The sequence below is a fragment of the Phyllobates terribilis genome, unplaced genomic scaffold (genome assembly GCF_046119375.1).
Source record: "Phyllobates terribilis strain yellow unplaced genomic scaffold, ASM4611937v1 Scaffold_2__4_contigs__length_985480577, whole genome shotgun sequence".
NCBI lineage: Eukaryota > Metazoa > Chordata > Amphibia > Anura > Dendrobatidae > Phyllobates > Phyllobates terribilis.
In genome coordinates, this window is record NW_027362762.1 from 424,732,985 (window position 1) to 424,748,964 (window position 15,980).

The 15,980-nt window shown below is 45.7% G+C and overlaps 1 protein-coding gene across 5 annotated transcripts in view; it reads right to left on the reverse strand.

The window, feature by feature from the left end:
- The window catches only part of SPNS2 (SPNS lysolipid transporter 2, sphingosine-1-phosphate), a 174,485-nt gene that overhangs the window by 68,809 nt on the left and 89,696 nt on the right, over positions 1 to 15,980 (reverse strand). For all 5 annotated transcript variants that reach the window (XR_012282928.1, XR_012282934.1, XM_073665187.1 and 2 more), the window contains exon 3: positions 13,510 to 13,646. Coding sequence is in view for 3 of the 5 variants with exons in the window: in XM_073665187.1 (XP_073521288.1) it covers positions 13,510 to 13,646 (137 nt within the window). In the remaining 2 variants the exon portion in view is untranslated. The remainder of the gene's footprint in view (positions 1 to 13,509; positions 13,647 to 15,980) is intronic.

The window sequence follows — 15,980 nt, forward strand, 5'->3', positions numbered from 1 at the left end:
CTGCCCCGGTTAATTGGGCCACCAGGATGCTCACTTTTTGCTCCTCTGTGAGGGGGTACACCTGGAAGAGGCTATCCAGCTTTTCTCTAAAGTCATGCAGGGTATGTGACTCCCCTGAGTACTGGGGTAGCCAGGCTGCCCCCGGGATATAGGGCATGGTGAAAGGCATGACCGCAACAGCGGTGGCGCTGGCGGGGGTTGAAGCGGTGAAGCTCTCCTCCGTATCAGACATCCTTCTCCCCCCTAGTGGACCGTGGCCTACCTTGCGATGATCCTCTTCCGTAGGCCGCGGCTCCGCAGTGGATCGTCAGGGTTGAGGACCTTCCGTCGCGCTCCTGTGACGTCGGCGTCTGCTGGGCTCCTTCCAGGACCTTACGCAACGTCCGGACGTGAGGCGGGGCTTCAGTTCTCGCGCGCTTTCGGAGTCCACGCCCCTCTTCTTCCCGCGCGGCGTCCTCAAGATGGCGTCCAATGGCGGGAAAACTCCACGTGTGGCGGGAAGAAGGCTGAAGATGGCGCCGGATGGCGGGAAAACTCCACCGATGGCGGGAAGGAAGCGGAAGATGGCGCCGGATGGCGGGAATCTTCACCACAGGTAAGTTTGAACAGTCTTTTTCAGGCACGCAGTACCCGGTGGTTGCGGGCACGAGATCCTGCCGACTACGCCAAAAGTTGACGCGCCCCTGGGCCTGTGTCGCGCTGCGTTGCGCACGCGGGAGCTTACCCGGAGCCGGATCTGTTGAGGGTTGTAGTCTCGTGGCGGTGACCCGGTCCGTGCCCAGGGAGTCAAACTAAGTGGCGAGTCTATTAGCAGTAGATGTTGGACGACTACGCCACCCGTTGAGTACAGCTAAGGAGCTGCTGCTGCAGGGCAGACCGCTGAGGCCGGTGGTAGGATTGTGCAGCGTGATAGTATAACCCCCAACGGGAGGGGTATGGCCTCAGGGCAGCCGACGTGGATGATGGGGGTAGCAGGAACCACTCGGAGACGGTACGGTGTAGTTCAGGGTCTTTACTGGTGACAACGATAGACCCTCCCGGAGTACTGGCTAGCGATTGGGGCCTGGTCAGTCCTTGAGCAGATGGGATCTCCCCTGGCCAGGCGGAGTTGTAGGCCTCCCAAACTAACGATACTCTTCTGGCTACCTTGCTAGAAGCGGGTATAAGTAGCCCACGTCCCTGAGTGTACCATGTGGTGCTCACCCGTATGGCCGGCGACTCGGGGCCTTCTAGTAGCTTCCGCTCCACGACGGCGGTGCTGGTCCCATGCGTGTGACCGTGCCTTCGGGTTTCTTGGCCAGAGGACCTGAAATCCCCTGCCTGACGGATTCTGCTGCTGGGTAGGAGTTAGTCCCCACAGCCTCGGACTCCGGGTCCGGTAAGAAATCTTCTCAGTCAGGGCGAGCTCTGCAGCTGCCAGCCCCTGACTCCTTGTAACACTGCTCCCACAGAGCTCCTGTTGTTTCTTCCCATAGCTGCTTCTCTTCTCTGTCTCTACTTCTGGCATGGCCCAGGAGCTGGGCCCAGCCGGAGCCACAGCTCCCTGTCAGCCCTCCTGGCTGCACTCTCCCTCTGAACTCTCTAACCCTGTCTCAGCCCCAGGTTTATATAGGGGAAGTTCTTCCCCTCCCAGGACTGGGCAGGAGGTGTGGCATGCATAGGATTCCTGACCAAGAGACCTCCCACCTGCTCTCAGACATAACATTGCTGTTACTGTGGAAACCAGACCCCTGGGGTGCCACATACTCATGCAGTCTAGAAAATATAATTGACCATATACATCAGAATAACATCAGCTGATTCCATCACTAAGCCCAGCCATCTAATGTGGATTGAGGTGTGCAGACTTTCCCAATGAATGATCGGGCAGTTGGATTTCAACATGCCCTATTCTTTGTTCTTCAGGGAAGTAAGCCGCCGCCGCCACCACCAGAGGTGTCTGACAGCAGTTTACTCTCCTCCCCCTTTTTAGAACATGCATGATCAGCTAAGCAGAGTGTGCATGTGTATGAGGTGTTCAAGAGGCATAGCTAGTGATCAGCTGACGGCAACCAAATGTAGCCAGCCATGCATATGCTCCATTTTCTAGAGCACTAATAGGGCGCTTATAGATGTACATGGGGCTTTTATGATGTATCTACATGCCTTAGATTTTAGAGCGAGGCATATTACATTTTTTTCTGTTTGAATCCTTCGAAAGTGACAATATAAAATATTGTTGCCTGCTTCATTGAACTCTGCATGTACAGGAGATATTCTCCACTAGAAATGGTCATAGTCCTCTATACAGTATAATGGTTCTCATAGTCCTCTATACAGTATAATGGACCCCACATAGTCCTCCATACAGTATAATGGGCCCCACATAGTCCTCTATACAGTATAATGGCTCCACATAGTCCCTGGCACCACAAGCCAAATATTAATCACCTTGAAGGCCAGATTAGGCCGGCACACCAGAGTTTGGACATGTGTGACGTAAATATATCTCCCAAATTAGAATGCGTTCCTGGGAATTTTATTGAAATGACTACATAGTTGGGAAAAAATCATTAAAAAAACGGAGGCTGGGTCAGGAATACTTAGAACGGAATAATAATAGTGGATATAATCAGGGGACCCAACAAAACAATAATCTACAGTACAAGTGGGAAATAGACTGATGAAACAGCCAAGCTCTTCTATCTCAGGCAATAAGGTTGTTTTCATTTTGGTGCTAGTCCCTGGTATTAATGTGATCCTCACACAGTAGATTCTGTAAATTAACACAGTGAGAAAAAGGGCTTATTTCAGCTAATGTAATTCATAAAAAAACCTTGGTTCATTGAGGATATTAAACTGGGACATTTAGACAAATAAAACCTGAGGATATTCACAATGAATGGAAAATGAGATGATGACATGCCATCCTTGTGTTCAGAGCAGTTTCTGGTTGTGAGGAGTCTAATTTAAGAGTGTTCGATAGGTTTCCATCCAAAATAAAAACACTGCATAGAATTAGATTTATGGGGAAAGAGGTCCAGATGTAGTACGATCGAGAAGCTTTGAGTGAGAGATTCCCTGAGACATGAGATTTCAGCCTGTGAGATAATCTGTCTTCTTGTACATGATAACCTAAAATGAGGACACTCACATCAGACTTTGATGGGATCGGCAGACCGTATAACGACATGTTCAAGCAACATTCATTTGGCCTGCTCAGGGGAAGATAAGCCACCGCCGGCAGCAGCTTACTCCCCTCTCTATTAGGAACACTTGGCTGAACCAAACATGCAGTGTGCAAGGAGATTATTAGGAATAGCATATGTACAGTACACTGAGGTAGCAGAAGGGGCTTCTCCTGGCCAGAACATCTGACATCGGTGAAACTCAAAAAATCATCCCCACTAAATGCTAGACTGCAGAGATAGACCTTTCCTATGCAATGGAAGCAAACCTATAGTGTTTGGTACTACAATGAAGATAGAGTACTTTGGAACAAGCTATTGTAAGATCCTACTGTAGGGATGTGGACTGTCTTACCCAGTTGCCCCTGAAGGCAACAGACGCACTATGTAAATACAGTTGTGTGGTTTTATATGTGAAGTAATGAGTGTCTAATGTAATGTGATGATGTACAGTATATAAGATGTTTGAGCATAATGTGAATATAGCATAAACATAAGCTTAGGGCAGCATGGGAAATAGAACAGGTTAGCATGTAGATAGGAAATGGGTATGGTTGGGATTAGCTCAGTGGGTGGGCACTAGTGCTGATAAGAAGGGGGCACTTCCTGGTTAGAGGGAGTTCAGTGTCAGCCAGTGAAGTGCGGAGGACAGTTCAAGGTCAGGTGGGGTGGTGGGTTGCTAGAGGCATCATGGGCCAAACATTCAGGGCAGTGGGCAGCCAAATGGAGATACGACATTCCAACAGTGTCTGGAGCCTAGGGCTCAGGCCAGGTACCATGGAGCGGGCTTGGTATTCCGACATCACTCGGTCGGTGGACATGGAGTTATGTGGTGGCAGATGGCCGGTCCCGGGTGCACTGCTGGAGTGGACAACAAATCCCTGGGGCTGATGGAGTCAGCAGGTTTGGGGGTAGTCCAGAATGAACGTGTGGAAGAACAGAAGAGGAGTTGTGCTAAGGAGGAAGGAAGTCTAAATTGCTGTGCCCTATCCCACCTGATGAACTTGGACTGTTTACTAAAAGTTTGACTGTTGCACAGAACCTGGTGTCCCACGCATTGTGTGAGGCAGCGGAGACCTGCAGCCTACAAGTGAGTGTGATGCACCCCACGCCCTACAGTACACTGGGACTGGGACACCCCTTGTCTGTAAAGTGCCAGAGCGCAACCGGACAGCAGCTCGGTCGCAACTACCGCTCTGCAGCACTTTACACTACAATCCAACCCAGAACAAAAGTATATAGTAATCTATGTGGTTATCATTAGACACTTCAGTAAAATAAGACACTTGTTAAATAAGGGTCCTTCTACACAGGCCACGGCCCCACTATCAGTATTCGGTCAGTATTTTTTCTCAGGAGTGGGAGCCAAAACCAGGAGTGGGTGATGAATGCAGAATTGGTGACTTGTTTCTATTATACCTTTTCTCTGATTGTTCCTCACCTGGTTTTGGCTCCCACTCCTGAGAAAAAATATTGACCAAACACTGATAGTGGGGCTGTGGCCTTAGGCAAATAATCTGCCCCTAACAAGTGCAGAGATCAACAGATCAATCACAGCTCATTATTCTTCCATTTACTTGCGTCAATCATCTTTATGTGCAGACTATATGGGGGATGAATGATCTTACTGTAATTATTTGCCCCGATACAGTTTCCATGTTCTCAGCAGCAATCCCCATTTACACAAAGCAATGTGCTGCAGACCAATGAGGATTTTAAGCCCCGCATAATAGCTGTGACAAGCAGACATGTTTACACAGTGCAATTATGTTCTAGTAACGCAAATAAAAGGGTAACCCGAAACCTGATAAACTCTAGAGATATCTACAAGTATGGTGGTCATCTGTTCAATATGTAGCGCTGAATGCTTGATTGGCCAATAGTTATTCCTCCCGATCCCCCAATATATGCATGCTGGCTTGATTTGGCTGAATATGCATATGTTCACAATAGAGGGGTATAAAGCGCTCTCAGACAACTCTGGCAATGGCTTGTTCTTTATGAGAACAACATATAGGGCATACATGTCAAACTCCAGCCCGTGGGCCAAATCTGGCCCGCAGGGTGGTTATATTTGGCCCCCGACGCCAAAACTGCCACGCCTTTGTGGGGCCATTATTCTGTATGGAGGACTAGGTGGGGCCCATTATTCTATATGGAGAATTAGGTGGAGCCCATTATTCTGTAAGGAGAATTATGTGGGGCCTATTGTTCTGTATGGAGGACTTTGGGGGGGGCCATTATACTGTATACTGGTTGGTCCGCGACTTTGTCCAAGTTTTCATTTTGGCCCTCTGTATGTTTAAGTTTGACATCCCTGATATAGGACATGCTTAAATTGAACATGTCCAATTCATCTTTCCCTGACATCTGTAGTAGGGGAAAGTTGGGATGCCCCTATAGATGGTAGGCTGGTCCTTTCAAAATTATTGTGTTCAGCCAACATTTATTTATGCATGCTGCCTACTTAGGGTTGAATCCACCACATAGAGAAGTTCTGATACAAACCTGAACTAGGCAAAAAAAAAAAAATACTATCCTTGAGAGATCATTTTTAATCCCTGTAAATGTACTAACTTCTGTGCATTCCGCTCAGCTCAGGAGAAACCTCCTGGCACAGGTGCTTTTTAACCTTGGCATTGGAACCAGTGTGATCACATACTGTACACTGCCTGCTACAAGCTTTTGGAAACGAAAACAAAGGACTATAGATGTATTCACGCAGGAAACATCAGAGGAGGGTGTGACAAAACATGTGCTACTGGAATGCAAATATTAAAATGAAAAAGAAAGCTTTAGAATGGCGGTGACTCTCGGTGTTCTAGTTAATCTCTATAGGAATGTGACACCTCTCACATTTCAACCTCATGTTGCCTTGTAATTCTCTGGAGTGGTTATGTCATAATTACTACAAAAGACAGAATGACAAGTCGAAACAAAGTCTGAGCCAGTGCCATATAAAAGAGGATTCTGAATAACAAAGAAGAGTAATTACCAGGAACATATACTACTACAGCACGTTGAGCTTACCTGATCCCGGTCTAGTAGTGTCAATACCTGCAGTGTTACCTTTCCAGCTGAGCAAATACATTTTTATTAGTGTCTAAGAATGTGACCTAACTAGATGTTCAAATATCTTTAAAACACCCCGTATGAGCCTTTATATGGAGGTAGTTTTAGAGTAACTCTGTAAAGTTGGCTCCAATAGGACAAACAGCTCACATTTACAATCTATCTGCTCACCATTCACATCTTGGAACCCATTCAGATATTTATATTAAAGGGGTTGTCCCATGAACAAAGTAAATTTTAAATTAAAAGACCTTGGAATAATAATTTGAATAATTGGATGCATTAAAAAGGTTTATATGCTGAGATAATCTTATATATGTGCCCTTGCTATGTACTGTGTAATGGCAGTGTCTGACCAAGCAGAACTGCTCCAGTTCATGATCCGCACATACCACAGCTCCTGTCTAGACGGCAAAGCATAAGTCACTTATAATAAGTGACTATACAGATGAAACACGTATATTACTTACCGGTAATGTGCTTTTTCGGAACCCATGACGGCACAAAGAGAGAGGGGATCCGCCCTTCAAGGACAGGAAACCTTCAAGATAAAAAGGGCGGCGCCTCTCTCCACCTCAGTGGATTAGAGAGCATGAGAGGACTCTCCGGTTAGAGCACATAATTTTATTAACCATAAACAAAATTTCACCCATGTGAATACTCAACACCCACCAACTGGAAGGTGAACACTATAGTGATAGGGAGGGAATGTAAAGGTGCCGTCATGGGTTCCGAAAAAACACATTACCGGAAAGTAATATACGTGTTTTTCTGTCACCCATGACGGCACAACAAGAGAATTACAGAGAACTAGACATGTAAGGGAGGGACCACAGCCTGTAGAACCCTTCTCCCAAATATGAGATCAGAGGAGGCAGAAAGGTCAAGTCTATAGTGATTATAGAAAGTGGACGGAGATGACCATGTGGCCGCCTTACATATTTGCTCAATGGGCACGTCCGCTCTTTCTGCCCAGGAAGCAGCCATGCCCCGTGTAGAGTGGGCCTTCAGATTGTTAGGAGGATCTCTGCCTGATCCCGTATAGACCATCGTGATAGCTTCACAGATCCACCTTGATAGAGTGCCTTTTGAGACCTTTGATCCCTTTCGGGAGCCCTGAAAGGAGACAAATAGAGCCCTATCCTTCCTCCATGAGCTTGTGGATGCTAAATAATTTATAAGGCATCTCCTGACATCCAAAGTATGAAATCTTTCCTCCTTGCTATTTTTTTGGTTCAGGACAGAAGGATGGTAGGGCTATCTCCTGAGACATATGAAATTTAGATACAATCTTAGGTAGGAAAGCAGGGTCTGGTCTCAAAACTACCCTATCATCTAGCACTAAGGTAAAAGGTGGATCTGCAGATAAAGCCTGTAACTCACTAACCCTCCGTGCTGATGTTAAGGCCACAAGACGTATCGTTTTTAGGGTGAGTAATTTTATGGACCCTGAGCTAAGGGGCTCAAAGGGAAAACCTGTTAACGCGTTTAGCACTAGGTTTAAATCCCAAGAAGGGACCCTTATAATAGGGGCTGGCTTGGCTCTACTGCACGCCCCCACGAACCTGGAAATCCATTTGTTACCGGCCAGATTATAATTATACAAGGGCCCTAAGGCAGAGATTTGACCTTTAAGGTGCTAACCGCTAGGGCTTTTTCCAGCCCTTTTTGAAGAAATTCCAAAATAGCCGTTATGGGAAACACCCCCCCCCCCCCCTCCAAGGAGAATCCCTGAGATGACAAGAACTTCTTCCAGACTCTACTGTAAATTTTAGTAGTGATTGGTTTCCTACTACCTAGAAGAGTAGTAACTAGATTCGATGAGAAACCCCGACCCTCTAGCAACGACCTCTCAAGTTTCAGGCCGCTAAGTGCAATCCTTTCACCTGAGGATGGAATATAGGACCTTGAGCAAGAAGGTCAGGAATCTCTGGAAGAATCCAGGGGTTCGTGATTGACATGCACTTCAGCCAAAAGAACCATGGTCTCTTGGGCCAGAAGGGGGTTATGAGGACCACTCGAGCCTGATCCTCCCGGATCTTCCTCAACACTGCTGGAATTAGGCACGCTGGGGGAAATGCATAGGCCAGACTGAAATCCCATCTGCACTGGAAGGCGTCTACTACTAAAGGATTTTCCGTGGAATTCAGTGAGCAGAACTTTTTTAATTTGCTGTTCTGACGAGTCGCAAAACAGGTCAACCTCTGGAGACCCCCACATGGCCACTAGCTGGCGGAAGACTGAGTGATTTAGAGTCCATTCTCCCAGCAATAGTGGCCTGCGACTTAGAAAGTCTGCCTTCGTGTTGTCCTCTCCTCTGATATGAAGGGCCTTTAAAGAGAGAACTTTCCCTTCCACTAGAGAAAATATCCTCCACGCAACTTGCATTAGTGATTTTGAGCGAGTTCCCCCCTGGTGGTTCACATATGCCACAGCGACCTGGTTGTCGGACAGAATTTTTGTGTGATGTCCTCGTAGAATGGCTAAGAAGCTGATTAGTGCCTTCTCTACTGCTCGTAGTTCCCACATGTTGGAAGACTCCAGCCTCTCCTCCTCTGACCCAAGTCCCCTGTATCGGGTGGTTGTCTAGGTGCGCCCCCCCACCCCGTGGGGCTGGCGTCCGTAGTAATCACTCTGGTAATTTGGGGAACCCAGGGGACGCCTTTCCAGAACGTGTTTGTCTTTCACCACCAATCCAGTGACTGAATTACATTGTGAGGGAGTGTTAATCAGCCCTCCAGATGCCCCCTGAGGATGATTTTGTTCTTTAGGACTTCCCATTGTAATTCTCTTGAATGAAATTGAGCCCAGCATACTGCTGGGATGCAGGAGGTGAGGGACCCCAGGAGAGACATGGCCCCCCCCTGAGAGTCATTACTGGGTTTGTTATGGCTGTCGAAACTAAATTTTTTATTTTCTCTCTTTTCTGCTCAGGCAGGCGGCAATCCTGTCGAACCGAATCCAGAGTAAGGCCTAAAAAGATCTGAGTTGTATGCGGGATCAGTTTTGATTTTTCTAGTTTTACACACCATCCTAAGTTTTTTAAGATGGTGCACACCTGATCTACTTGGCTTGGCAGTGATCATGAGTTCTGCCCACTATTAGGAAGTCGTCCAGGTACGGAATGATCAATCTGTTTTCCTCCCTGAGAGGAGCCGTAACCTCTACTATAAGTTTTGTGAATATGCGGGTTGCCACTGCTAGGCCGAAGGGAAGAGCTCTGTACTGGAAGTGCTTGACGACTCCCTGTACAGTTACGGCTACTCTGAGGTATTTTTGAAAGTCGTGATGGATTGGCACATGGTAATGCGCATCCTTTAGGTCCAACACCGCCATGTAGCAGCCGGGAAATAGAAGGCTTATCGTTGATATTATTGTTTCCATCTTGAATGATGGAATGTTCAGGCCTTTCAAGTTGAGGATGACTCTGTATGAATTGTCCGGCTTCTTTATAAGGAATAAGGGGGAACAGAACTCTCTTGTTTACACTTGTGGTGATACCTCCAGCAAGACATTCTTTTGCAGGAGACCTGAAATCTCTTCCTCCAGTGCCCGCTGTTCTAGTAGAGAGGATCTTAAGGCAGTTGGAATAAATTTCTCTGGTGGGTTCCCCAGAAATTCTAGTTTTAATCCTGATTTTATTAAATTGAGGATCCACTTGCTGGAAGGGATCCTTTCCCAGGCTGGAAGGAAGAGAGAGAGCCTCCCCCCACCTGGGATAGAGTGTCATTTTGGGGGTTTGCGACTATCCTGGGAGGGCCCGCCGAACAAAAACCCTTTCCTGGAGCGATCCTCCCATCTAGATTGTTCTGTGGATGTCCTTCTGCGGCCAAATTTCTTCCTCCGAAAGGACTGCTTAAAAGTTGAGAAGGAAGATTTAGGAAATCCTTTTTTGTTGTCACCGGCTTTCTCCTGAATTGTGTCAAGAGAGGCACCGAACAGAAAATCTCCTTCACACGGAAAAGAACATAGCTTTCCTTTCGTCTGCATATCCCCCGGGCAACATTTCAGCCAGACTGCTCTACGGCCGGCATTAGACAGGGCCGCAGATCTTGCTGCTAATCTGGCGGCATCCGCAGAGGCGTCAGATAAGAAGGCCGCAGCGCCTTTCAATACTGGTAGAGAGGCCAGAATGGAGTCCTGTGACTCGTTGTTCTTAACCTGGTCTTCTAACCTGTCTAACCAAACCATAATGGATCTTGCGGTACAAGTTGCTGCTATGGCTGGTTTCAATGCCCCTGCTGATGACTCCCAAGTACCCTTAAGGAAGATATCTACCTTCCGGTCCAGTGGGTCCTTCAGCATCCCTGTGTCTTCAAAAGGGAGAGAAGATTTTCTAGAAGCTTTGGACACCGCAACATCCAGCTTCGGGGCTTTATTCCAGGAAGTGGTATCTTCCTCATTAAAGGGATATTTCCTTTTGAAGGAGGATGGAAGGGGACCCTTTTTCTCCGGCCTATCCCACTCCTTCTTGATAAGTCCCTGCACCTTATCGTTAATTGGGAAAACTATGTTTTTTCCGATCCAAGGTGCCGAATATATCCTGTACCGATTTTTTTGCCTTCAGGTTAACTAACCCCATTGTGGACCTGACGGCTTTTACTAAGCTATCCACACTTTCCAGGAGAAAACAATGACCTGTGCCTGCCTCGCTATCCGAAGAGGAAGAGTAAGTGGAGTCATCCAGCATTCCCTCGTCGGATTCCGAGTCTGAAAGGGTAGGTGGGGTTTTTGCTCTATGGGTCTGGGACGCTTCTTTTGCCTGGGAAACGATTTTAGCGATTTTTCTACCTCAGACCTAATAAGGGTTTTAAGATTTGAAGCAAAATCTGGGGTTCCCTCCGAAATGGTTTCCTCAATACATGGCTGGCATAACTTTTTGGGCCAGTCTTTAGTCAGACCCCATTCACACAGGGCACATACTCTGTACTTGGATTTCTCCGTACATTTTTTAGGGACATCCTGACCATATAAAGGAGGAAGGAGAGGGAGAGAGGGAGAGACAAAACAGGAAAAAGTCTACATTAATACGTCGACTTTCATGTAGCTCACTCACCACCCAGTAGATAAAAACAGGGTACCGAAACGGGAGGCAGGACGGTATCCCGACACTTCTCCTCGGGAGACCGAGGAATCATCGATCCTGCAGGAGCTATGCCGGCTGGACCTTGAATCGTTGGTGCTGCGTGTCCCAGAACGCCCACTGCTCCTGCTCTGCGGTGGACGCTGCTCCTGGATGCGCCTCTGGCGCCAAGGCTGCTGCGGCTGCTCATCTCCTCGGGATGCTGCAGCTGCAGCATGGACTGTTGCTCTTGCTGTTGATGCGGTGGGGAGGGCTGCTGTGAGGCCATAATGGTGCACTGCGCCCTTGCCTAGCCGGTGATCTACCCTTAAGTAACCTCATTGTGCCAGGGAGATCACTTGCCGTCGTCCCCGCAGCTTCCGGTACCTCCCCCGAAAATTACATCGGGGGGGTCAGAGGTCCCGGCGCGCATCATCGGGGCGCGACTTCCGGTTTCATCACTTTCGGTCGTGCCCCGTGACGTCGCATCCAGGACGCGGGGTTTGCCGGCTACCATGCTGTGTAGGTGCCGCAAACACCCGCCCACACGCGGGGAAACCACATGTTGGCGCCCTCCACGGCGCTTCCAGGACCCACGGGAGCGGCCACAGCAGAGACTGTGCCCTGCCAGAACTGACCGGCCTCGGCCCAGGTAAGAAGATCTTGTCACCGCCGACGAGAAGGAAGGTCCCCCATCAAGGACAGGAAACCACTAAGGCGGAGAGAGGCTCCGCCCTTTTTATCTTGAAGGTTTCCTGTCCTTGAAGGGCGGATCCCCTTTATCGTTGTGCCGTCATGGGTGACAGAAAAACAGCAAGGGCTCATAGCTTCTACTTTCTGAGGTAACACACTTCCCTGTTTTATCACAGGACTGAGTGTTTCTGCCATGTCACTAGTCCTGTGAGATCATAATAAATTAAGTCAGTGACATACAAGCTCAACGGCTGCTGGAGCTCCTACCTCACAAATTTAATTTATGATGAGCTCAGAGGGCTGGAGACGTGGCAGAAACACTCACTTCTGTGTTACCTCAGGGAGGGAAATGGGTTACCTCCAAAAGGAGCAGCTGTGAGCACCTGTTGTCTGTACACTATACATAAGTTACGTATGCTTCCCCCCTGGCCAGAAGCTGTGGCCTGTGCAGACCATGAACTGGAGCAGCTATGCATGATGATTCACAGCCATTACACAGTACATAGCACGGGCACTTTTATAAAGAATATCTTAGCACAGGAACATCCAATTGTTGAATTTATTATTATTCCAATATCTATTAATTAAAATGTACTTTGTTCACGGGACAACCCCTTTAAAGCTCTTGAGCCTCAATATGAAATCTGTAACAAGGTTCTTACCCACCATGTCACATTTATAATACTAAACTTTTCTGTGGGAGAGGGGCTTTTGGGTTTCTCTAACACCAAAGTTCCGATGCATCTGCTACCTCTACCCCAACCACAGCTTTGCCAAACTAGTGAACTACATGCCAGTGAACTCTCTTGGTTCTAGCAATAGTAGTCCTATATACATGTGATCGTAATTCATATAATAATTACACTTTTATCATATTCAGTGTTTAAAATCACAAACTACTGGATCACTAAAAAGGCACACTACTTAAAATGAAAAATAAAGTGTGAAATTTCTACACGCATACTAGTTGTATATGTCCTTTTCACACCAAAATAAAAAATACAGCTACCTTTACCGATTATGCATGCGATTAAGATGTATACATTTCTTCTGCATTTTGAATATAAATGTTTTTTTTCTTGATGTAAAAATGACCACACTTCAAAAAAAAATGTTCAGATTTCTATAGAAGGGAGTTTGCTCCTGATAGCATTAGATTATCGTGTGATATCCTAAATTAATATTAGTGCATCAATCCGGTGATTTTAAGAAGAAAATGACACCAATGAAATATGGACATATGTAAAACATTTTCATGTGTTAATATCTGTTTATAAAGCTCAGAGATCAGAGTAATATGTGAAGCATGAGACCTTTCTGCCCAGCTAATAACCAAATACATAATCTGTACATTCTTGCATGACAATATTTTGATGATGTAATATAAACCATATGTTAGTACGATACTGACCGTAATAAAGGAGACATTACTATATGGACTCTTTCATTCCTACCCAAGGTGACACAACATGACTAAATGCCCTTTTACCATCACACAGTCCATTCTTATTCTACCTGTTTGGAGATGAAGGAACTTGAGAAGGTGATAGCCGACCAGAAGAATATCCCACAGCTCAGGATCACTTTCCTGTTGAAGCGGTCTCCTAAGTAACCAAATATTGGAGCTGCCACCATGAAGCTACAGATGAAAACTGCCAAAGAAAAGTTACAGTTAGTGATAGATGAGCACGGCACTTACCGAATATATAACCATAGTTACTGGAGGAATCAACAGAAAACACCAAAGCAATAAAATGTTCAGGATCGTTACAGTGATAAATAGGAAGAGTCTTATCCTTAAGAAGCAATATAATCTTGGCAGGAATACAAACGCTACCAGCACTGAAGTCATGTAAAATACCAAATCTGAAATATATAAAAATATTTTTGTTGAAGAACAATCTTGTGTATACAAGTACATGTACAGTACATATAAAGCTTTATTAATTTTGCATATTATATTAATAGAAGCCTTTCTGACAAGCAGTATATTTCTGGTAATGGTGGAAATCTCAGGATTAAAACTTGGAAATGTATCTGATGATCATGGCATTGATGTTGAATGAATATGAAGTCATGAAGCCTGTATGGCAAACAAATTATAGTAGAAGACTGATGATTATATATTACTAAATCTCATAAACCATAACATTTTTGTGGGATGAACTGTATTTTAGTTGCCAGGTAATAAAGTTGTAACATGTAGATCAAGAGGGTATTCATTTCTTGACCAGACCTAACAATATGAGAAATACTCGGGTTCCAATGTAGCTATACCATATACAATACACAGTATTTATATTATTTTTTAAATAAATACTTTTGCATTTAAATTATAAAGCTATGATTGCTGGATCCTCTACTATTTTTTGGATACCCTCTATGGCAGGGTTCCCCAACTCCAGTCCTCAAGGCCCACTAACAGATCATGTTTTCAGGATTTCCTTAGTATTGCACAGGTGATAATTCCATCACCTGCACAGGCAATAATTCCATCACCTGTGCAATACTAAGGAAATCCTGAAAACATGACCTGTTGGTGGGCCTTGAGGACTGGAGTTGGGGAACACTGCTCTATGGGACTGACTCCTACCGAGCTCATGATGGCCGACTACTAGGAGGCTGAGCGGATTTCTTGCTTTTTTTTTGCCCATATACAATGAATTGACAGAGAAAAGGGCTGGCTTAGCTTTTGACATGAGCCAATCTGTCAGCCCCCTTCACACACAGCACTGACCACTTACTGACACAGAGTCCTATGTCAAACAAGCTGAAAGTGGACCTGTGGAGACTTGGGTCCAAACTTACATCTGTATATTACGTCATTTTTGTTTTGAAGAATTTGTCTTAAAAAGGTGTATTCCCATCTCCAAGATCCTATCCCAATATGTATTAGGTGTAATAATAATGAAATTAGTAAATACCTCCAAATCGAAACGTAGCATAGCTCTGATTTGCTATGTCCCTTACCCCATGTGCAGGGCATTGCAGTAGCTTCGGTATCCATGGTTACGACCACTCACAGTGCAGGTTTGTTAGTTGTTAGTGGTCGTAACCATGGATACCTACGCTACTGCAATGCCCTGCACATGGGGTAAGCGACATAGCTAATCTGAAAAACTATACTACATTTCCAATCGGAGGTATTTGCTAATATTATTTAACAACTAATATGAATGAATGAATGATGTGGTGTGCACTAGACAAAAAGCTGTCAATTCAAATCTCTGAAATGTTGGTATGTAGTTTGAAATCTGTAAAAGTTAAAAACACTGATCAAATGATCACTGAAAATGTTAGTTTGCATTGGTGCACCTGTGTGGTGTACAGCAATAACTGAAAGGAAACAAGGAATTGAACGTGCCCAACAAAAGTAATTATCCTATAGCACATAATTAAAACAGTATTACTGTCTAGACGAGGTGTTGCTCTTTTGACATGTTCATGTTATTGAGAATTAGGAAAACATAAAATTAAGTGTAAGGTGTTAAGACATTGAAAGTATGAGTAAATGCTGGGCTACTGCCCCTTGACAAAAATATAGTAGTAGATGAATGCATATTTAGAATTTAAGAGACCTCACAGCAAAGCCACGAATGGCCCTGAACCTACTGACTCTATAATAATCTGTAATGAATAACATAATGGATACATAGCTATCACCCTTCGAAACAAGTGCGTGAGAGAGCGAGAAAGTGTGTGAAAGAACAAGAGAGTGATAAAAGTGAGAACACAAGGGCGCAAGAGCGTGTGAAAAAGAGCGCGCGAAAGAGAGCACAAGAGCGAGCATGAGGACGAGAGCGAGCAAGAGCACGAGAAAGTGAACAAGAACGAGAGAATGTTTTAGGGCTCATGCAGAGGTCTGTGAATCACAGTTGGATCATGGCCCGCAATGCATGGACTGGCTGCAAATCCTCAGTCCGATTACAGACTGCAATGAATCGACTGGCAAGGGTCTCCAAACACAAGCATGACAACCTCCTAGA